The sequence below is a fragment of the Carya illinoinensis genome, chromosome 1 (assembly GCF_018687715.1).
Source record: "Carya illinoinensis cultivar Pawnee chromosome 1, C.illinoinensisPawnee_v1, whole genome shotgun sequence".
Lineage (NCBI taxonomy): Eukaryota > Viridiplantae > Streptophyta > Magnoliopsida > Fagales > Juglandaceae > Carya > Carya illinoinensis.
Genome location: NC_056752.1, coordinates 32,826,186 through 32,849,389, shown reverse-complemented (window position 1 = coordinate 32,849,389; position 23,204 = coordinate 32,826,186). Strand labels below are relative to the sequence as shown.

The following is a 23,204-nucleotide window of genomic DNA, read 5'->3' as shown; positions in this document are numbered from 1 at the left end:
GAGTCCAACATGAAGATAGAATCAATAAAGCAAGAGAATAAGAATTTAAAATTTTTGTTGAAACCTTCTTTTCAATTGCCCACCCCTTTAGATAGGGATGCCATGCAAATTCTTGAAGAACAAGAGCATTTGAAGAATGAGGCAAAGTGCCTCAAATTTCTATAATTCTTGCTTCAAGATAATAAAATAATATTTCACAAATATTCATATTTGTGTTTCTATCTTTTGGTAGATGTTCTGTGTGTTCCCTTTTATTTCTTCTTTAATAATGCACACTTCTTATCAAACCCATAATATGAATCTGAAATACTAATTGTATTAAAAGATGGTATTTTATGACTAATAACATCATCTATCTTCCCCTTGAAGCCGCAAGGGTTTCAGATTTATATTTCAAATATGTGCAGTTTTCATGAGCTCTTCTGGAGCCTCAATGACATTTAAATCATATATATAAACTGCAATAATAGCTTGTTTCCATTTGCGTTTGAATTGCTTTAGATCATATAAGAATCTTTGAAACTTGATAGAGTACATATTTCTAGATGTATTCATATTAGTAGCTTCAGACATTTTCTATCCTTCAGGGATTTTCATATATATATCATGATCCAATAATTCATATAAATATGTAGTTAATCATGCATATCCAAACTCTTGGTAACTTTCAAGCTAATAAAAATCTCAATATGATTTCAACCACTTTAAAATCATATCAATATTGTTTCTTCGAGAAACTAACTTATGATTTCTATATCACATTTTCATATTAAAAGTTTCAGGCTTTTTATATCATGTATATAAATATCCACTGATATTTAACAAAAGTCACCTCTTTAGGTGTTTGGACTTCAAGTCCATATTTATCACATTTTACTTTGTGATATCAATTCTGCAGGAATTGAGAAACTGATTCGTGATTTATATATCACACTTTTATTTCCTTTCTATAAATACCCACTGACATTCAACAAGCATCACCTCTTTAGGTGTTTGGACTATAAGTCCCGATGCATCATATTTTACTAGTGAATCAATTCTGCAGGAATTGTTTCTTTCAAATTTGGCCAATATTTTACGTCGTATTTTTCGACGATTCTTGATTCACTTTCATCATTACTTCTGGTAATATCAATTGCCATCTCATATGGAAATACATTATCGACAACAATTTTATTTCTATCCATAATTTCTCCAATATTCATGAAATGTATCGAGATCTCGTTATTTTCAGGTACCTGTCCCTCTTCAAGGAAAGACATTTTCATGAAAAACCTTTTCAGGAGATTTATACTCTTCAAGAGTTTATATAGGAGAATTTTATACAGAAAATTTGGATGGACTTTATTACTTGTTCTGTGGGTATGGCCTATTCAGGAGCACCAAATTATTTGTGCCTTTCTCTTTTGAGATGTTCTATCTTTTGTATCAATAAATCTCACATACTTTTAGACATGTTTTTAGACTGCTGAATTTCTTAATTGTCCTACAGGGACTTCAATCCTCGCTAGGATTTTAGCAGCTAGAATATGAGACATTTTTATCTTATTGCATCCAAAATTTAATTATCATCTGAACTTCTGGTTCACATATGATAATCAAGATAACGTCGAATAATTTCATCTTATTTGCTTCAAGCAAATTTTTCTTTCCACTTCTGGTGGTAAGATCTTATAGTAAAAGAATCTTCTGGTTCTTTTATGGACGTCCATATGAAAATCATTCGACTTATTGTAATTGATTTTGGACGATCAAGATAACCATGAAAAGATACAAATATTTTGAATCATATCACCTTTTGATGCATCATAATATTTGATTCAATAATTTGTATAATATTATCTCAAAGAGAAAGCTTACAACTTTTTTCAATACGAGCTTCTGACCCGAAAAGATATTCATTATCACATCCAATCTCTTAGTTTCTTTGAATGAAACGCGTCATTCTTTTCACTTCAGGGAGTAGAATGATATAAATTTATTATCATTCACTTCAGGGAATGATGTAGATCTAGTAAGACGTGAATAATGATTCTTATCAAAAGCTCATTAATTTTGCTCAGTCACTGAAAGACCTGATACAAATTTAGAATATTTGTGAACGTTTGCATTTCATATTGCTACTTCAGGAGCATACTCGATATTGCTACTTCAGGAGCACATTCGAGACGTTCATTCAAATATATATTTTTTCCACAATTTCAATTATGCAACTTCAGGTGCATAAAATCATAATGAGCTTTTGGTACAAGTATCACTCATATGAGATACTCAATAAAATTATTGATTTAGGGCGATCCTTCAGGGATGCTCCATTTCCATTCTCAAATAAATCATATCATCAATAATTTATAACAAGTATATAAATAAAACTTGTATAGAATTTATGTGAATAAAAATTAATCACAAATATAATTAAAATGTGAATTATTAAAATTTTAATTCACCAATACTGTTTTAAAGATTTCAAATAATATATTGAAAAACTTACTTGAAATAGAAGATTACTATCTTCAGTATCATCAAGACCTTCGTGTACTCTAAAAATTAATGTGATAAAAAAATCACGATATATAGCTCCTGTCAAAAAAACAAAAATAAGTAAGTTTCATGTAATGGTGTATAAAGTAAAGCTTCTTTTTCAAACTTCCACGTCTCCTTTAGTGACTTTGTCGCATAAAGCCAAAATGATAAAGGTCCACTTTTGCAAATTGCATGTGAGATCTATTGTCAGTAAAGTCGGCCAGTCAAATCTTTGTCTCCTTGTCCCATTGTCATCTTTTGATCATGCCTCCTTCTACTGATTAAAGTAGGAGCGTTCCTAGCCAGCTAGCGAAGTCAAAGTTAGCTGCTGAAATTTGAACAATCAAATAAAAAAACCTGAAAAGAAAACAAGGAAACAAGGGCCTGATACAACCACGAGGAAAACCAATCTCAAACAGTGATTTTCCTGCAGTGATTTAACCCCAACGCAGAGCTATTTTCAGGCCATTGTGTTCCAGATCCGAAGCTGCCGAGAAGACCCATGAAAGAGGAAGCCATCTCGATTGTGGGTCATGGATCTACGAAGTCTATGAGCAGGCACCTCGGTCACCTTATAGAAGGCACCTCGCACGGTCTGGTCGACTTACAGCAACAGATGTTCCACCATTAGATCCTCACACGTTGGAGGCTACCGAGTTGTATGGCCCAGTTGTTGCCGACTCCAGACTGCCCGAAGATGAAATTATCGGGCCTAAAGATCTGGCCGAATAGACCGGATTGAACAGAATCCATGGTCCCCAGTTCAAACTTCCGTCGGATGAGCATGGATCCAGTAACAGCCTGCACTCTCCTTCTCCATGCCAAAGAAATCGAGCTCAACGGTTACCGTCGACATGTTGTGTGTCTTTTTCCGGACGAGTTAGCTTCGGATTGTGAGAGGAATGTTGGGGCCGACGAGTAATGTTATTTTACTGTCATTGGATCAACCTGAAAAGAACTTTTCATGTATATGGCGTTGGGTAGATTTCCATGGATTTCTTCTTAAAGGCCTCGATCACGGACTTCCAATGCAACCCAACATGGCTCTCTCGAAACTGAGGAGTCAGCACCGGTTTCTACGTGGGAGAGATACACGAGCTGAAACTGCTGCTCCCTGTGTGGTCCAATTCCGTGGCACATCTCGAACGGGTGTTCCCATTTGCAGCACACGTTTCGCAGCGTAAGCCGGTGATGCAATCCCCCACCAACACCATGAAATACTCGTCCCTTTTTTACGACAGCATCGAGTGGGTGATCGGAGCCGATGGAGTAATCTTCTGGTGCTTGAGAGCAAGTGGTGGTACTGCCGGATCTGCTGTCATAGTGAATCTGACGGTGGTGGGAGATCAAAGCCAATGAAGGGTCGGGATGCAGCCACGTGGCCGGCATAATGTCTAGTTTCCCGTGCAAAAGTTGGAATACAAGTGTAAAAACCTGTATCTGCATGGTTGTCTTCTGTTTGTTGGGAGGGACTTTTCAAGTGAGAGATATATTAGAAAAAGGATTGGTTTTGCTGGTGGCCTTGTCTGATCATGGTCTTTCCCATGAGAGAGAAACTCAAGAACCATGCGGCAGAAGAAAGATTTTTCACGCATCGTGCTGATAACGTGTTGTGAATCAATCAAAATAAAGAGAGAGTTTCAAACATAGAGAAAGAATGAGAGAGAACTCAGAGAGATGTTCTGTTATTGATTTATATCAAATAACTTAGAAACACCCATATATATAGGAATACAAAAGAGACTATGCTTTTGACGGCTAGCTCACTATGCTAGCACTATGCACTATGCATTTGACGACTAGCTAAATGTGGTCATACAATTCAAGATAGTTTATAACAAGTTTTTAATTTTTACATTTTCCCTTATTTTCCCCCGGCCCCACCTCGCCCAAACGACACAAAAAATCCCCCCGCCCCCCAAAACAACACAAAAAAGCTAACTCTAAACCCTCTCTCTCATCCCTCCCTCCATCACCCAGTGACCCATTAAACTTTTGTTGTATTTGCCACCATAGCCGAAGAAACAATGCCCTCTAAATTGACTCTTTGGCCCAGTGCTCTTTTAAATCTGCCGACCACATGTTCATGAAAAGATTCCTAACCTTCTCAGATTTGCTATCTTATTTTCACTCTTCTTATTCGTGGTTTTGGGATTACAGGTTGTAATAATCTGATGATCAACAATGCCACTATCGATTCGGAAATCCCATCAACACCAAACCCCACCATTCCTCGTCTACTCACAGTCCTTTCTTCTTCTTGTATAAGTAAAGTATAACCAAAATCATAGAACAAAGAACTAATATTTATTCCAAAAACAAAACCCAAAAAGGGAAAAAAAATCTTAATAATAATAGAAATGTGAAAGTCAAATACAAAATAGATATTTCTCTGTTTTTGGGTTTCAGATCATGCTTTCTGTATTTTGGGTCTGGAAATTTCCAAGTTTTAATCTGAAGACTACTTGGGTTTAAGTGGCGATGTCTATAGGAGTTTGCTGGAAGCATGTTGGATTCGAAGAGATTTTGGTAGTTTCAAGGGGATGAAGAAGGGGAGAAGAGTAGGGAGAAGTGACTAGGGTGAGGGAACAGGCTCGATTTCGAGGTGATGGAGAAGGGGAGAAGAGTAGGTAAAAGTCAGAGAATGGAGAATAAATCAACGAACCGTGACATGGAAAGGAACCGGGTTCAGTGTGCTGTGTGTGATCGAGGACCGGGGGTTGAGTAGAGTTTTCGTGAGTCCAAAAGGGTGAAACACAAATCCAGCCCCTCCATTTGATTCGGCGGCGTTTAATGAAGGCCCTTCATTGAAGGGTATGAAATCCTAAGTTTCTTCTTCTCCTCCTCCTTCTCTCTCTCTCTCTCTCTCTCTCTCTCTCTCTCTCTCTCTCTCTCACTCTTGCTCCGAAACACAAGGCTTACCGTGGGGGTGTAAGGGACAGAGATCACGAAACAAAGGAAAATAGTGGAAAAATTCGTTCTTGGTATTACTAAATCAAGATTGAATCACACATAGGATTATTCGAGGTAAACCCAACCTCCAAGATTAGATAACTGCCACAAGCATTCAGAATGACCCTCCTCTCTTCCCTTTCTGCATTTTATAACACGGAATTACAAATCAATCTAAGGAAGAAGAACCTAACGCACCGTTCCAACTAAAAGCAATCATAAAACGATGCATTTTATTACAACACAACACCCTATCACACACACCTCCTAAACAACTTGCTTCATTAAAGAGTAATGCTACGTACAGTCGTGGAATTGCAAACGTCGCACAATCGCTTTGAAAAAGAGTGGGGTCCACGATTAAAAAGTAAGTTTTTTTTTTTCATGTGGATTCCATATTAATTCATTTTTTTCAAAGCGACTGCATGCCGCTTGCATAACCACGACTGCAAATATCATTTCTCTTTATTAAAACCCCAAAAATCCTCGTTTCATCCTTGATTCTCCCAATGAATTCCTTCTCTCAACTGCTTCCTGCACCCACGACAGGGGGAAAGGTATGCTGTGCGAGATGGTGGCAGGAACGATGTGGATGGAGATGGGAAGATCAACGACGGCGAAAGCTTCAGAAGAACACGAGGAAACCAGCGTGCGACGGATCTGAGGCTGGCAGAGCTGCAGTGGAGACTCGTTGACTTCTCTTGAATGCGGTGGTTCTCTAAACGGGGTGGTCGGCACTTTCTATGCATGGGGAGTCAACGTGGAGGTGTGTTGTGAAAAACGATGACAATGAATTGAAAGATAATAATGAACGAGAAAAACAATCACACACGCAATCACACACGACACAAGATGTACGTGGTTCGGCAAATTGCCTATGTCCACGGGAGCTGCAGAGGATTTTATTATTGAGGAATATCACACTACAAGATGGATCTCAACACTGTTCGTCCACAGTGTTTTCGTGTCTACAGTAACCGGCCGTATGAGTTAAAACATCATATATATAGTTCAAACGGTGGAAACCCTAAAATCGCATGTTCGCTCGAGCGGCGTGTCGAGCGTGCGTCGAGCGAACTTCCCTTCCGCGTCCCGTTCGAGCTCACTGTCGAGCTGACGTCGAGCGTTCGACTCTGCCTGACTTCGCTCGAGCGGCCAATGCCTCCGCTCGAGCGAAAGCCTCCTGCTCGAGCTCACTGTCGAGCGTTCGACTCTGCCTGACTTCGCTCGAGCGGCCAATGCCTCGAGCGGTGTGGACCAGACTCCACAGTACTCAACAATTCTCCCACTTGGAGACTGGTACACTCGCTGTATCGCCGTCTTTCTCAAACATGATATCATCCACCTCTGTAACTCACTGCTCCTGTCTTTATGCTAGAAGACCAACTGAAGTTGCGCACAACTTCAGTTTCTCAAGTGTAACACCCTTTGTCAACATATCAGCAGGGTTCTTGCTTCCACAAATCTTCTCAAGTAACAGCTGTCCGTCATCTAACAATGACCGTATGAAGTGATACCTGATCTGAATGTGCTTGGTCCTGGAATGGAATGTTGGATTCTTGGCAAGGAATATGGCACTCTGACTGTCACTGTAGAGAGTGCCTTTCTGATTCTTCTTACCCAATTCTTCCAAGAAGCCTTGTAGCCATACCATCTCCTTTGCAACCTTTGACACTGCAATATACTCAGCTTCTGTTGTAGATAAAGAAACTGTTTTCTGTAGATTAGAACCCCATGACACTGCAGTACCACCAAGTGTATAAACAAAGCCCGTGGTACTCTTTCTGCTGTCAATATCTCCAGCTAAATCAGCATCAACATAGCCCTGCACCTCCAAGCTCTCTCCAGAGAAACATAAACAGGTTTCTGAGGAACCCCTTAGGTACCTCAAAATCCACTTCACTGCTTCCCAATGTTGCTTTCCTGGGTTACTCATGTATCTACTCACAACTCCCACCGCATGGGCAATATCCGGTCTTGTGCAAACCATAGCATACATAAGTGAACCAATAGCTGAGGCATAAGGAACCTTACTCATGTAATCTTGTTCCTCCTCTGACTCTGGTGACTGATTCTTGCTGAGTCTGAAGTGACTTCCCAAGGGTGTGCCAACTGGTTTGGCCTTGTCCATATTGAACCTGCTGAGTACCTTTTTCACATACTCAGCCTATGAGAGTCTCAACGTACCTCTGACTTTGTCTCTGACAATTCTCATGCCAAGGATTTGCTTTGCAACTCCCAAATCCTTCATTGCAAAGTGCTCTGACATTTGCTTCTTCAGATTATTGATCTCATCAATACTAGCCCCTGCAATAAACATGTCATCCACATACAACAGCAAAATAATGTAAGAATTGTCAAAATGCCTGACATAGCAACAGTGATCTGCCTGACATCTAATATACCCTGCACTGTGCATGAAGTTGTCAAATTTCTTGTACCACTGTCTAGGAGCTTGCTTCAGGCCATACAAGCTCTTCTTCAGTCTGCAAACTAAACCTTCCTTTCCCTGTACCACAAACCCCTCAGGCTGGTGCATGTAGATGTCTTCTTCAAGGTCTCCATGAAGAAAAGTTGTCTTCACATCTAACTGCTCAAGAAATAGATTTTCAGTGGCAACCATAGCCACTACCATCCTGATAGTTGTGATTTTCACTACAGGAGAAAAGATCTCAGAGTAATCAATACCCTGCTTTTGCTGAAAGCCTTTTACAACAAGTCTAGCCTTGTACCTCTTACTGCCGTCATGCTCAGTTTTCACCCAGTACACCCACTTGTTGTGTAATGCCTTCTTCCCTGATGGAAGTTCTGTCAACTCCCATGTCTGATTCCCTAGAGGGAATTCATCTCGTCTTTCATGGCCAGCTCCCATTTGCTAGAATTCTCATCTTGCAAGGTTTCTTCATAACTCTGCGGTTCTCCACCATCTGTCAACAAAATGTAATTCAAAGTAGGTGAGAAACGCTATGGAGGACGTACAGTCCTAACTGACCTGCGAACTGCAACTGTAGGAGTAGATGGTTCTGAAACTGCCTGCGGAATAATAGGAATGGGTGCACTGGACCCACTCTCCCCGTCACTCACATCTCTACACTGCACTGTGACCTCAGGTAGGTCATCCAATCCTACAAACTCGGACTCCTGAGGAGCTACTTCAGAAGCTGTACTCGACTTATCCTTGTACATCATTTTCTCATTGAAAATAACATTCCTGCTTCTTATGATTTTCCGACCCTGATCATCCCAGAAACGATAGCCAAATGCCTCGTCTCCATAGTCAATGAAATAGCATTTCTTTGACTTAGCCTCAAGCTTACTACGAGCATCAGAATCAACAAGCACATAAGAAAGACAACCAAAAGTTTTAAGGTGAGAAAACTTAACCTCTTTCCCGCTCCAAACCTCCTCAGGCAATCCACAATCTAGTGGAACTGATGGCCCTCTGTTTATCAAATAAACGACAGTGCTGACTGCATCTGCCCAGAAAGTGGGTGGTAGTCCGGCGTGCAACCTCATGCTTCTAGCACGCTCATTAATAGTCCTGTTCATATGCTCAGCAACTCCATTTTGCTGTGGTGTCCCAGGAATGGTCTTCTCCATTCTGATACCCAGAGCTGCACAATACTCCTTGAACCCCCATCAACATACTCACCACCATTGTCAGACCTCAAACACTTCAGTTTCAAGCCTATCTCTGTCTCAACCATGGCTTTCCAAATTTTGAAAACATTAAATACTTCAAATTTATGTTTCAAAAAATAAATCCATACTTTCCTACTATGGTCATCAATGAACGTAACATAGTAGCGAGAACCTCCAAGAGATGCAACTGGGGAAGGACCCCACACATCTGTGTGCACAAGATCAAGTCTTCCTGTCTTTGGCGTCCTGCCACTTTTCAAGAAGCTGACCTTCTTTTGTTTCCCCATAACACAACTCTCGCACATACTGAGATCAACTGTCTTCAGTTCTGGTAGCTTGCCTCTAGACAGAAGTTCCGTCATGCCCTTCTGACTCATATGGCCAAGCCTGCAATGCCACAAATCTGCTGTGCTTTCTGCAACGGTAGTAGAAATAGTGTCAATTAAACCAGTAGTCATATATAGTGTACCAGTTTTCTTACCCCGAGCTAGTACCAATGCCCCTTTTGTGACCTTCCAGGTGCTATCTGAGAACACCACTGAATGACCACACTTATCAAGCTGCCCAACAGAAATGAGGTTCTTCTTCAACTCAGGAATGTGCCTGACCTTTTGCAAGGTCCATTTATTCTTGCCAGGGAGTGCAATGTCAATGTCTCCCATCCCCACTACGTTCAAAGCTTCACCATCAGCCAAATATACCTTCCCAAAATCACCTGCAACATAGTTCCGCATTAACTCCCAGTGGGAAGATGAATGGAAGGAAGCCCCTAAATCCAGTATCCAGTCATCAACTGGACTATGAACTGCAAGCAATAGTGCATCCTGTACTTCTTCAGTTACCACATTAGCACTATCATTCTCCGTCTTCTTGGGGTTTTTGCAGTTTTTCTTTATGTGGCCAGCTTTGCCACAATTCCAGCAAGTTGCCTGCTGACCAGGCCTCGACTTGCTCTTGCCCCTGTACTTTGATTTTGATCTTCCTCTGTTTGAGTTCCTGTCATGTGATCTCCCTCGAGAGTCAACATTTAGGGCTGAACTCAAACCCGAGGTCTCGCCTGAATCTTTCCTGCGCACCTCCTCAGCCAAAATCAAATCACGAATATCATCATATTTCAGTTTAGTTTTGCCAGCAGAATTACTAACAGCCATTCTCATGGCTTCCCAACTATTTGGCAGTGAAGCCAACAGTATCAGTGCAAGTATCTCATCATCAAATTCAATTTCAACAGACGACAATTGATTTGTGATAGTATTAAAATCATTCAGATATTGTGCAACAGACGTACCATCTGCCATTTTTAAATTGAATAACTTTTTCATCAGATGTACCTTGTTATTTGCTGACGGCTTTTCATACATACCTGACAAAGCCGCCATGAGATTCGCAGTCGTCTTCTCCTTGATGACGTTGTGTGCAACGGATCTCGACAAGGTTAATCGAATAACCCCCAGAACCTGTCGATCCAACAGGTTCCAACTAGCATCATCCATCTTTTCCGGTTGCTGCCCCAATAGTGGAAGATGAAGTTTCTTCCCATAGAGGTAGTCCTCTATCTGCATCCTCCAGTATCCAAAATCCGTGCCATCAAACTTCTCAATCCCCGATACCTTCAATTCATCTCTAGCCATCGTTTCTCCTCAGACCCGAACCTCGGCTCTTGATACCAATTGGTGTGAAAAACGATGACAATGAATTGAAAGATAATAACGAACGAGAAAAACAATCACACACGCAATCACACGCGACACAAGATGTACGTGGTTCGGCAAATTGCCTACGTCCACGGGAGCTGCAGAGGATTTTATTATTGAGGAATATCACACTACAAGATGGATCTCAACACTGTTCGTCCACAGTGTTTTCGTGTCTACAGTAACCGGCCGTATGAGTTAAAACATCATATATATAGTTCAAACGGCGGAAACCCTAAAATCGCATGTTCGCTCGAGCGGCGTGTCGAGCGCGCGTCGAGCGAACTTCCCTTCCGCGTCCCGCTCGAGCTCACTGTCGAGCTGACGTCGAGCGTTTGACTCTGCCTGACTTCGCTCGAGCGGCCAATGCCTCCGCTCAAGCGAAAGCCTCCTGCTCGAGCTCACTGTCGAGCTAACGTTGAGCATTCGACTCTGCCTGACTTCGCTCGAGCGGCCAATGCCTTCGCTCGAGCGGTGTGGACCAGACTCCACAGTACTCAACAGAGGTGCTGGCCATGTGCGGCGTATTCATAGGTTCGGTGGCGCCTTACCGAGAAGCAACAAACTAAGGAAGGTAGAGAGGGTCAGTTGTGTGCTTACCGGTGCAACACAAGGTGATGGAGGGTGACTGGCCGTCGATTTCTATGGCCTTCGGTATATTCTGTGATGGCTCTTGGTGGTGGCTTCTGGCGGGGGCGAGAAGAGCTAGCATGCTCTGTTTTGGAATGGGAAAACATAGGTGTTTTGTGGTGATGTTAGGTTTCTTCATGCGGTGGAGACCCTTGGATGGAGGAGGGCTGGCTTTGGACGTGGGTTTGGTGCATCTGTGGCCTGTGGGTTATTGCCTTCGGCTTCAACGAACGGTGAGCAGAAAAACTGTAGTGAGCTTGAGGTTGGCAACGTGCTATGGTGGTTTGTTTTGGCGTGTTTGGAGGCTTGCTTTTTTGTTTGCCGTGTAGAGCTTGCTAGACATGGAGGATGGGAGTCAGCAGACGTGCAAAATGGGAAGAAAAAGCAAACTGGACAAATGAGACAAATACATGAGGGATAAAACCATCAGAAAAAGTCAGAACAAAAAATACTACTGCTTTTAGGATTGATGCTTTTATATATAGAAGATATATATATAATATGCAGTGATTGTATCGAGGTAGTTCCTGCTGATTGATATGATGAAACTTGTTATTTCAACTCGATAATGTACAAACCACAAAAGAAGATGAACGGTTCTGACAGCAAACAAATGTACAGTTCATCAGAAAATACTATCTCGATTTCCATTGCAACTTGATGGAAGACATTGAAGATGGAACCGCCGTTTACTTGTGAGAGAGAGAAAAAAAAAAAAAAAAAAAAACCAATGAAATGGCATCTGTTCTATTCAGAACAAATATCCAGAGTTGTATTCCTGCACGATAAGTAGATTAACTATTGGAAACAATGAAGACAATGGAAAAGAAGCAACCCCCCACATAAATGGCATCTTTAAACAGAATACACGGTATTAATATTAGAGTTCTGGCATTTTGATGGTCAGGCAATGATATTCCAGACCTGATACCTAATAAATCAATTTTGTGATACAAATCAAGTAAATGAGGTGAAATCATCCTACAAAACTTGTCAAGAACATAATCCAAAAACTCTGCCCCCACCAACATCCTTCATTCAAGTCTTAAGGACTACAAATGATACATAGAAGCGAGAATTTGCCTGTAATGGCACAACATGCAGTTATATATGTAAAAGCAAATATAAATAATATGCCTTTTTGTCTGACCTAATTGGTAGGAAAATATTGGATTTCAATACTAAAATCACAAAAGCTATATTGATCACACCATACCTACACCAGAATGGTCTAACTACTTTCTTCTCACCAACCAAAAATGTTCCTAGCAAGTTGCATTATCAAGCAGATAAAGGAAATGAAGATTTTTATTTTATTTATTATTATTATTATTATTATTTAAGTATAATGAAAGTTTTATTAATATGGATGAAGTAGGCAAAATCCATGTAGACAGAAAGTATACAAAAGAAAGGCTAAATACATTCTAGGAACCAGAAATTAAAAATAGAAAATCGTGAACACTTGTTCCGTTAAGCACGATGGGTGAAAAGCAGAGTAATAAGGCGTGCAAAAAATAGTTCCAAAGTTCCTCCATTGTGCACTTCCTATCTTCAAAGCATCAATCATTACTTTCCATCCAAATACATCACATAATTTACAAAGAAACCATCCTCCAAATAGCAGCCATTTGGGGACAGCCTTGAATATCCTTCAAGCAAGCTAGTAAATCCACCACCTTCAAAGGCATAACCCAAGCCACACCAATTCTTCTAAAGATCTCATCTCACAATTCTCTTGTCACCTCACAATGAAGTAACAAGTGATCCTCTGATTTCCTATTCTTCTTACATAAATAACACCAATCCATAACAGTGAGACCCCACTACCTCAAATTGTCCGTGGTCAAAATATTCCCAAGAGTGGCAGTCCATACGTTGTCGTGCAACTTTGGAAGGCATACGAGACCTCCAAATACTCTTCCACGGAAAAGGAACATTACCATGTGATGCCAACAGCTTGTAATAAGATCTCACTGCAAACTGTTTGCTCCCGTTGGGCCTCCATCACATCCTATCATGTGCCGATAGGCCTATCATAGAATATATATGACTGAAAAATTTAGAAATAGTATCCAGGAAATGAAGAAAATATTATCACATGAATGCTAGCCATCATTAAAAAGAACCAAGGAAGAAATCAAAATAGTCGATCAAATTCTTCACCTTTGAAACCAACATCACCTGACTGAATTTCGTAAATTGTCATCATTACCAGCAGGCAGCAAGTGGTTACAACTATTATGTAGCTTTTCACCATTGAAAGAAAACATAACCTTAGCCCATTAACATAGAACTTTTTGAAAGTGGAAGAAGGGGGCCAACCACCCAGATTTTCATAAAATGCACCATTTCTATTAGATCCAGTAATTTCAAGACCTTTTCATTTGCCAACAGAAAATGAGCGGGTATTGCATCAATTTCGGGAAGGAAATCAAGTGGCCGATTACTTGACAAAACAGGGTGAGTTTTGAAACAAATGTCATCTATAATGATATTAACCAATTGCCGAGGTATTTAAAAGGCATTATTCGTACAAATTAATTGGGTTTGCCTTACTTTAGAGCTTAAGTTTTATTGTTTTTTTTCTTGGTTTATTGGCTTTGGCTTGTTCTATAGTTTTTAGGCTTGTTTAGAGTTTTCTGTTTTTCCTATCTAGGACTATTTAAATTTATTCCTATTATAGGATTGTTTAGTTTTGTTTATTTGTCTGGTTTTGATTTTGTTGGTTTTGTATTTGGGAGGGTTTTGAATTCTTTATTTGTAATCTCCCAGATGATTTGCTTGTAACCACGATATTTCTCTGCAATAAGTGAAGCATATCAATAAACTTGGGACATGGCCACTAGAAGTGTGGCTACTGGCTCTTCGAAAAAAAAAAAAAAAAAAAAAGAGGGAAAATGCTATAAACGCAATGGAATTTGCTATAAAAGACCGAACAAGTAGTTAAAAAAATAAAAGATTTTGAAAACTGTATTTTATATGAAAAATGATCATGTACAATACATTCGAATCTGCAAGCATTCCACGTGCATTAGTAATGCAACACACATTGAGATTAATACAATGAGAAATTTCCTCTTAATTGTCAGGTTATTGTCACATCCGGCTGTACAGAGACTTATTAAAAAAAAAAATCCAGCTGTACAGAATCTAATAATCAATCAAAATGAAAGCAAACAATTTGGAGAAAATGACCAATGGTACATGTGGGGTTTCCTTCTTAGCAGCCACCACTGCTTGAATCGAGCAGCATCCACATGAACAAATGCACTTTTCACTAGATTTTGTGTCCTCACAAGTTCATTGTTTGAAGCATTGTAGACAACATCCAGTGGTGGCCACCCCATGAGTAGTATGAAGCATTGTAGACAACATACGTATTTTGCGGGTGACAGCTTCACTACCCCATGAGTAGTTCCCGGTATCCAATCTGTGGCTCTCCATTTCACATTGCCTCCTCTCACCCGAATTTGCCTCACGGTCTTGTTGCTTGAAAGCATAGTATTAGCAGGCTGGTGGCCAAGCTCATACCTGCACCAGTCTAAAAGTGATCAGCATTGCATAGAGAGAAAATTAGTGATATTACAAGCAAATACGAACATCAAGCCTCATGTGAAGAAGCCAACTCAAATATATCATCATCACTCAGGAATGTCTGTTTTATTTTTACCAATAATACATATATACAAACATATATATATTTTTATGTTGGGAAACCTCTTTAACAGGGCCTTTCGGACCCGCCCTTGCAGAGTAAATTACAGTCCCGTATACCACACCCTCAAAACTTTCTTTATACAGAACTGGTTAAATCACTGGTTTTCATCAGGAAATGTGGCTCCAAAGGATTGTTCGCACCCATAATGTGTTAAACCTTAGACTTTGAAGGGAGTGAGACCCCAAGACCAAGACCTTCACCACTTGGCCCAACCCCTTGGGGTTCACACACACACATATATATGCATATATTGAGAATCACACATTATATAATACTTTTTCTTATAATTAATAAGAGTTTTATTACAGACATAGTCCAAGTACACTAGAAGTATATAAGAGGAAATACTACACACAGCGACTTATATAATCTAGTATCCTCAAAAATACCGTATAGTTATTAGGAGGTGAAACAACAAGAAGTTTTTCTCCTTGGGAAATTTTAGTACAAATTTTGAGTTCGTGTTAAAATATAAACCATGTAACACTATATCAAATGACCTGACGATAAATAAGGGCAATTTTCAGTGACACCAAACAACTTGAGATTCCCACCCATATCCTAAAGCACCAAACTCAATACATCACAGTGATCACACTAGATAGAGCCGTTATACAAAATTCTCACGTGGCTACGCATTAGGACATGGGAAAGAAGGAAAAAAGAAGAATTAGAAAATAAAACGAAAGAGAGTCAAGAAAGGATATTACTCAAATGTGTTTTGTAACTGAAACGCAGTGTAAATATTCAAACGTAAAATTCGAAAACGAGTTCAGCTCAGGACAGCAACATATATGTATATTGGGTAAGAAGCACTCATTGAGTTTAACAATCAAACAACCCTGAATAACCAAAAGCCGAGAATTGATAAAAAGATCCGATCAGGAAGCCGAGAAAATGCAAGAACAAAGAGTATAGCAGTCGAGAAAGGAAAGAAAACATTGCTTCCATACTCTTTCTGACCAACCAAACAGAGACGCGAGAGAGAATATTATAAATTAATAACACAAACAAATTAATGAGTCAGAAAGGTGGGTTGCATTACTTTCTCTTCTTCCTCCATGCCTTCTTCTTGCCTCCTGGCATGCCTCTTGTGCATAGAGTCACGCGAGATACTTAACTTTTATCGAGCAGAAGCTTCCATTAGCTCGAGAATGAAAGAAAGGGGGAGAAAAGAGAAAGTGCCTGCTGATTGTCTCATTACCCATGGTTGCGGATTGGAAAGGAAGATCGAAGAGTACGAGTGTTTATTCTTCGATCTTCAGCGCCACTGGCTGCTCCTCCTCACCAACAGCCAAGACTGTTCAACCGGACCGGGTCTTACCTGGAAACAAAACGGATTACCCAACCCGCCCCTACCCGGACTAGGTACTGGTATACCGGGTTTAAACATGATACTCGGTCCGGTTTCTATTATTTTTGTAGTGAAACGACGACTTTTTTATTGACCAAACGACGTCATTTTAAGTGTTAAAATTACTTAACCCACCCCGGCGATCTCTCTCTCTCTCTCGCGCGCGCCCAAACCCTAGGCTCCTTGCGACTTTTCGTCTGCCGATCGGAGCTTCGTTGACTCGTGGCCATCGTCTTCATCATCCTGTGGCGCTCCGCCAGTCGTAATGCAGCCACTCCGTCGTAGATGTCAAGAACCAAAGGTTAGTTTCCATCTCTGTGTGTGTGTGTCTCTCTCTCTGTGTTGGAACTTTTATAACTCATGGATTCTTGTATCTGTCTTAGCTTGTGTTCGAAGAGTCTCGCGGATTGGTAGATGTTATATGTCATTTTTAATTCTAGCTTGTTTTGGTCTCTGCATTTTATTTTGACTTGGATCTGATTGGTTGCCTGGAAAGAGAGGAGGCTAAAGAAAAAACACGAGGTTTGCCAAATCTATTGAGTTGGGCTTGAATATGCTGGATAATGTACTTGCAGTAGAGTTCAAAATGAATATCTGCGAAGTAAAATATTGTTAGTTTTGATATATTAGGTTACAAAAAATATAGTTTTGTTTCAAACAGGGCCAAATCAATGCCTTAAATGATCTCTTTATCAATGCTTCTTTCCCTGCGATTTGATTTTGTTGACTGTAAAGTAGATTTTGTCTCATGTGATCTCAGTGTTGAATGAATTTCTTGTTTGAAGTTTGAAAATGGTATCGTTGTAACCCTTCCATGCAATATAGGCTACTATACTCTCAAAGCATGTTCGCCACCAACAATAATAGCACTGTCTGCTAAAGTTGTCCCTTTTTTATGCGTTTACCTGGCAGAATCTGTGGTTTTTTTTTTTATGCATATTCTAGCATTTGCTTCCATTTCATTTCATGCTCTTTTCCATAGTGTTTCTACTAGAGCCCATATTTATAAGGGGATGCCTATATGGCAGTCTTTAACAGGGCATCTGCATTGTATACACACAGATTGCTGTCTCTCTACCGAGATGCACCAAATCATTTATGCATCTGATGGACCTGGTAATAGCGGTTTTTGTCATCAGATACTCGGGATCACATTTTCTAAGTTCAAGATCATCAATTAGAATGAGAAAATTCCAGTTTCAGTATGAAAGTATCTGCTTCAGAATTTCATTTAGAGCTCACCTATTGATAAGTGCTGGGTTCCTGCAATTTTTATTTTCCATTTTTCTGGCACAGTAATTATTGCTTTCTGTGAGTAGATTCTGTCTGTTGTTTTGCAAGTTGCTGATTTTTTTCTATTTTGTTTATATGTTCTGCTCGATATGTATGAGCTATGCTGATTTTTTCATCTTCCGATGTGTGATAGGCATGAAGTTGTTGCCATTTTTTCTGGAACCACTTGGTAGTAGTTTAAAAGCTGTTGACAGACGGGATTGTATAAAGACAATTGACTGAGTATATTATCCAGACAAGACTATAGGCTAAGTATGAGAATGATGAAATTTCCGAAGCGTTACTTGATAGTCATTTTAACCTTCATCAGCACATCTGTTTGCTACATAGAACGTGTGGGCTTCTCTATTGCATATACAGTTGCAGCTGATGACGCCAAGGTAAGCCAATCAACTAAAGGAATGATACTTTCTACGTTCTATTGTGGATATGCCTGCTCACAGGTTCCTGGAGGATGGGTAGCTCAGAAAATTGGGGGAAGGAAGGTCCTCCTTATTTCTTTTGTGTTGTGGTCATCGACTTGTGCATTAGTCCCATTAGACCCTAGTAAAGTTGTGGTTTTAGTGATTGCCCGCTTGCTTGTTGGTGTGGCACAAGGCTTCATCTTCCCCTCCATCCACACAGTTCTAGCACAGTGGGTTCCGCCCCATGAAAGATCTAGATCCGTTTCTCTAACAATGTCTGGGATGTATCTTGGCGCAGCTGCGGGAATGCTTGTCCTTCCAAGCCTGGTGAAGTATAGAGGGCCTCAATCTGTATTTCTTGTTGAGGCAGCATTAGGTGCCATGTGGTGCTTGCTTTGGTTCAAGTATGCTAGTGACCCTCCTCGGTCTGAACATCCGAAAGCCACCGCTGCTGGTTTTGGTGAGTCTTTGTTGCCACTCAAAGCAAACCAGAAAATGAAAGTGGAGAATGGTGGATTGTCTGCCAGAACTCCCAGCATCCCATGGAAGAAGATTTTACTTAGCTTGCCAGTTTGGGCTATTGTTGTAAATAATTTCACTTTCCATTATGCCTTGTATGTGTTGATGAACTGGCTGCCAACATACTTTGAGCAAGGCCTGCAGCTTAGCCTTCAGGACATGGGATCATCTAAAATGTTGCCATATTGTAACATGGTTATATTTTCAAATATCGGGGGAGTGGTTGCTGACCACTTAATCACCAAGAGAATTTTGTCTGTGACTAAAATCCGGAAGTTGTTGAATACTGTTGGATTCTTAGTTGCTGCTCTTGCGTTGATGGCAATTCCCATTTTCAGAACTGCTGGTGGAGCCATCTTCTGTTCTTCTGTGGCTCTTGGTTTCTTGGCATTAGGAAGAGCTGGGTTTGCAGTAAACCACATGGATATTGCTCCGAGATATGCTGGGATTTTGATGGGAGTTTCTAATACTGCTGGCACATTCGCTGGCATCATTGGGGTTGATCTCACTGGTAGGCTTCTTGAAGCTGCAAGAAGTGCTAATGCAGACCTTTCAAGTCCAGAAACCTGGAGAACAGTGTTTTACATACCTGGGTTTCTCTGCATCTTTAGTTCTTTGGTGTTTATACTGTTTTCAACAGGGGAGAGAATTTTTGATTGAGTTTTCTTTGTTTCTTGTAACGGTCAGATCCGGCCGTCGAGATCCATTTTATAAATTTCTGCTGATGAGCCTTCTGATGCTTGTTAAGCATGCCATTCTATCCAAAGGAGTGTATATGATGCAACTGCCAACGAAAGAATTTGAAGGGTAGCTTAGCTGTAGGATAGCTATTGAATATATTCTTTGATGTGCCACTGCAAAGAATCCGCAACCCATGTACTTGTTATATTCAATCATGACGCCATAATCGAGCAGGTTCTCATCTGGCTCATGAAGCAATGTATCTTTGTGATAAGTTAAGTTGTAACTGACTGATTGCATGAGAAAATAAAAGGCTCCAGCAATAGCTGCTGACCTTTACAACTGGATGATATGAGGATTTGTTGCTTATATGGTTCGCAGATGATTTTATATTGCTAATTTCTATTGCCCACAAGCAGTATCTAGTTCTGAGTTGCAAACCACTCAAAACTAGACACTTTAGGGCTAGTTTAGTAGTTGGAATACATTGAGATCAACTTAGTTCAGTTTGATTTTAAGTTGAGTTTAACATCCAAATACACAACTTTTAAATTACTAAACTCGTATTGATTCAAAATTTTCTTACACATGAGATTCATAATTTTTTTCAACTCAACACCTCTTTATATATAGAATCTACAATCTTTTTTAACTTCTTATAAAGAGTATTGAACTCATTTTAATATCCAAACACATTTAAATTTATCTTAGATGAGTCTCATAAAATTCACTCTATCATATTAACTCACTACTATTTATAAAAAACTGAGTTCAGCTCAATATCCAAACACAGCATTGAGGTCTTGGAAAGAGGCCCAACTTTTCCTCTCATCGTCGCCTTGTTCACCGACAAAGATATAATAAGCATGTAAAGACTAGAACCAAAACAAGTAAACGTAAGTTTCAACTACAACAACACAAATAATAAATACCTCAAAATTGTCCAACAACAACTTCATCGCCCCATCTATTTTGGCCTCAGAGACCAATGAATTATTCTCAATCATTTCTGTGCTGAACTAAGCATGGGTGAGCCCATGAAAAACTCTCTCCTCTCTCTAAACTCTCTCCCTTCTCTTTAAACTAACCCTAAATCTCCATAGCCACGACGGGGGGTGGGAGCTTCGGCTCCCCCCCTCTTCTCTTCTCTTCCCTTCCCCTTCCCTTTCTCTTTTCGTTTCCTACATTTTGTGTTTTTTCATTTTCGTTTGTAGTTGTGTTTCAGGCAAATAAGGGTGGAGTGCCGACCGCCAACACGCGCCTCACCAGGATATTGGCTAGCTGCCGATCTTCAAGTCCACCAAATGCAGCGCCAAACGAAGTGGAGCGTAGCCCGCACGCGCTGGATGAAGTCTCGGATAGCACTAGAGCATGGCCGCCACAAGTCACCGGGGAGCCATCTACCGATTCAAAACTTGGCTTTTCTGGGACCTCGGATTTCGGGATAACATAGACTGACCGTCGGCTCTCCTCTAAGAGTGGTTTTGATACACATGCACTACAACCTCTATTTTTGTATTCCGTCCCTCCGTTCCGGAGATGTTTTGGTGTGTTATTGATCTTTGTTTTAACCGAGCGGGGTGAGGAGTGGTTTGATCGGTCACAATCTGGGGCTAGTGCTAGTCGAGAGTGGCGAACGATATTATGACCGGTGGATGTACGGCCAACCTCTGCAGTGGAGGTTATTGTGATCCGTACATGAGCTAGGTACTCGTGCTGTTCCTGGGCGCTTGTGAAACCAATGCCTGCGGTGGGTGTGTCGTCGAGGCTCATGCCGGTGCTTGTGTTTATGTTTCGGTTGTTTTATTATTGTTTTGTAGTGTAGTATTATGTCGTTTTATTAGTAATATTGTAGTAATAGGCTTTTGGACTTAGTATTCATAGCAGTATTGTCCCATACTCCGCCTCTTTAGGGGCATGGAGGGGCCTTGTCACTCTGTTTATTTAGAGTGCGTTCTCTCTCTTTAGAGAGTTTTAGAAGTTAAGATAATGTCCACCACTTTGTGTGCGGAGATGCTCCAGAGCAGATTCGTAGGTTGGCTTATAGTTTGGATTTTCCTGTATTGATAAGTCATATTTATAACTTTGGCATGATGAATGAATTCACCATTTCAAAAAAAAAAAAAAAAAATCATTCTGTGCTAAATTCACTTTCATTCTCAATTATAATCTTAGATTCCGGCCAGTGTGTTGCTTGCAACTGTTTGCAAAAGCATAACTTTTCAGACGTGGAATCCACAAGAGAAATACTTTAGGAGATAAATACTTTAGTAATAAAGGGATTACACAAAAGTAAATCTACAAACTGGCGTAGTTTGATGCAATGTGTCAGATTTTAAAGTTACTTTTAGTGTAAAGTATATCTAACAGATTATGTGAAGCCAAGTCAGTTTATGGGTTTATTTTTATTTAATTTTTTTGTATCTATAACATCTCTCAATTCTAAAATGCTTATTAGACATTGACTATACTTTTTTTTTTTTTTTAAATTCCAATAGAAAGTCTCATATATTTTAGTCTATATTTTCAGTCAAACAAACGTAGAGACCATATACTTCACTGGCCTTTTTGAAAATTTGCTGAAGTGGTTTAATTTTTATTAGGGGCATCAAATGATTGAGAAGAACGATAAATTTGTGTACAATCAGTCTTATAACGGCAAATAATTTAGATGAGTTGAAACAAAATTTGCATAAGATACTAGCCTAGACAACTAGACAACACGAATCCTACCCTATTGCCTCGGGATGTTTGCATGGAAATATAGGATTTGGATTTCTAATTTCTACGGACACAGAGAATTTTGAAGCGCTTCCAATTTATCATATTCAATCAAAATATTTGTGTTTCACCATAATCTAGATGGTAAATTATAATATCATTAACATTTGAAGTCTTCCCAACAATTTTGATTTGGAGCTTTGAGACATAGTCCACATGTATGAGACATGTTGTACATGCTTGCAATACATTTCAATTGCAAACATATTTGCAAATATTACGTTACGATGACTGATTAGCACTAAGTAAGGATTTGATATTGTTTACACGGGGACTAAACTGAATCCCCGTGCAAGCAGATGTATTATCTCTTTATCAATACTTCTGTCGTCCCTGGGATTTGATATTGTTAACCTTTAAGTAGATTTTGTTTTATGTGATCTTAGCGTTGAGTGAATTTCATGTTTGAATATATTGTAACCCTTCCATCCAATATAGGCTACTAATACACCCAAGGCATTTTTGCTGCCAAACGTAGCAACAGTATGCTAAAAGTTGTCCTTTTTGCGTATTCCATTTCATTTCATGCTCTTTTCCATAGTGTTTCTATTAGGGCCCATATTTATAAGGGGATGCCTTTATGACAGTCCTTAACAGGGCAGCTACATTGTGTATACACACATATTGCCATCTTCTGCCGAGATATATACAGTACCAAATCATTCATTCATCTGATGATAATATATAGCGATTTTATCATTAGAAACTCAGGATCATATTTTATAGGTTCAAGGTCATCAATTGGCTAGAATGAGAAAAACACAATTTCATTATCAAAGTATCGGCTTGGAGTTTCCATTTAGAGCTCACCTATTGATAAGTGATGGGTTCCTACAATTTTTATTTACCATTTTTCTGGCATGTAATAATTTCAGGATTGTATAAAGATAATACAAGGATAATTATATAAGATTATTCATGATTACAATTGGATTCGTGATAAAATATTTTATTATCAATATCCAAACTAATAATATGTAAGAAAATTAATATTTTTAAAAAATAAAATT

At 39.7% G+C, this 23,204-nt stretch overlaps 2 protein-coding genes across 4 annotated transcripts; one reads left to right on the top strand and one right to left on the bottom strand.

Annotated features, from left to right (window-relative positions):
- Positions 1 to 12,859: 12,859 nt before the first annotated feature.
- Positions 12,860 to 16,531, bottom strand: LOC122315502 (40S ribosomal protein S8-like). The gene is made up of 3 exons (XM_043131437.1): positions 16,208 to 16,531; positions 14,640 to 14,975; positions 12,860 to 13,455 (listed from the first exon to the last, which is right to left on the bottom strand). Exons 1-3 carry the CDS (start codon positions 16,246 to 16,248, stop codon positions 13,449 to 13,451), a joined length of 384 nt encoding a protein of 127 aa, XP_042987371.1. The 5' UTR covers positions 16,249 to 16,531; the 3' UTR covers positions 12,860 to 13,448.
- A 99-nt stretch (positions 16,532 to 16,630) lies between these two features.
- LOC122315454 (probable anion transporter 5) lies at positions 16,631 to 19,782 on the top strand. 3 transcript variants are annotated; one of them, XM_043131365.1, is made up of 3 exons: positions 16,631 to 16,817; positions 17,579 to 17,827; positions 17,943 to 19,782. In XM_043131365.1, the coding sequence occupies exon 3, from the start codon at positions 18,064 to 18,066 to the stop codon at positions 19,390 to 19,392; it is 1,329 nt and encodes a 442-aa protein (XP_042987299.1). In that variant the 5' UTR covers positions 16,631 to 16,817; positions 17,579 to 17,827; positions 17,943 to 18,063; the 3' UTR covers positions 19,393 to 19,782. The 3 variants fall into 3 exon arrangements, with proteins under 3 accessions (XP_042987299.1, XP_042987307.1, XP_042987292.1); XM_043131373.1 differs by having other exon boundaries at positions 17,545 to 17,827; XM_043131358.1 differs by lacking the exon at positions 17,579 to 17,827.
- Positions 19,783 to 23,204: the final 3,422 nt, after the last annotated feature.

Coding starts and splice junctions, on each gene's coding strand:
- LOC122315502 (XM_043131437.1), bottom strand. CDS start 16,248: ATGCCAGGAGGCAAGAAGAAGGCATGGAGGAAGAAGAGAAA. Junction 14,976..16,207: donor GCATGGAGGAAGAAGAGAAA/GTAATGCAACCC, acceptor AGACTGGTGCAG/GTATGAGCTTGGCCACCAGC.
- LOC122315454 (XM_043131358.1), top strand. CDS start 18,064: ATGAGAATGATGAAATTTCCGAAGCGTTACTTGATAGTCATTTTAACC.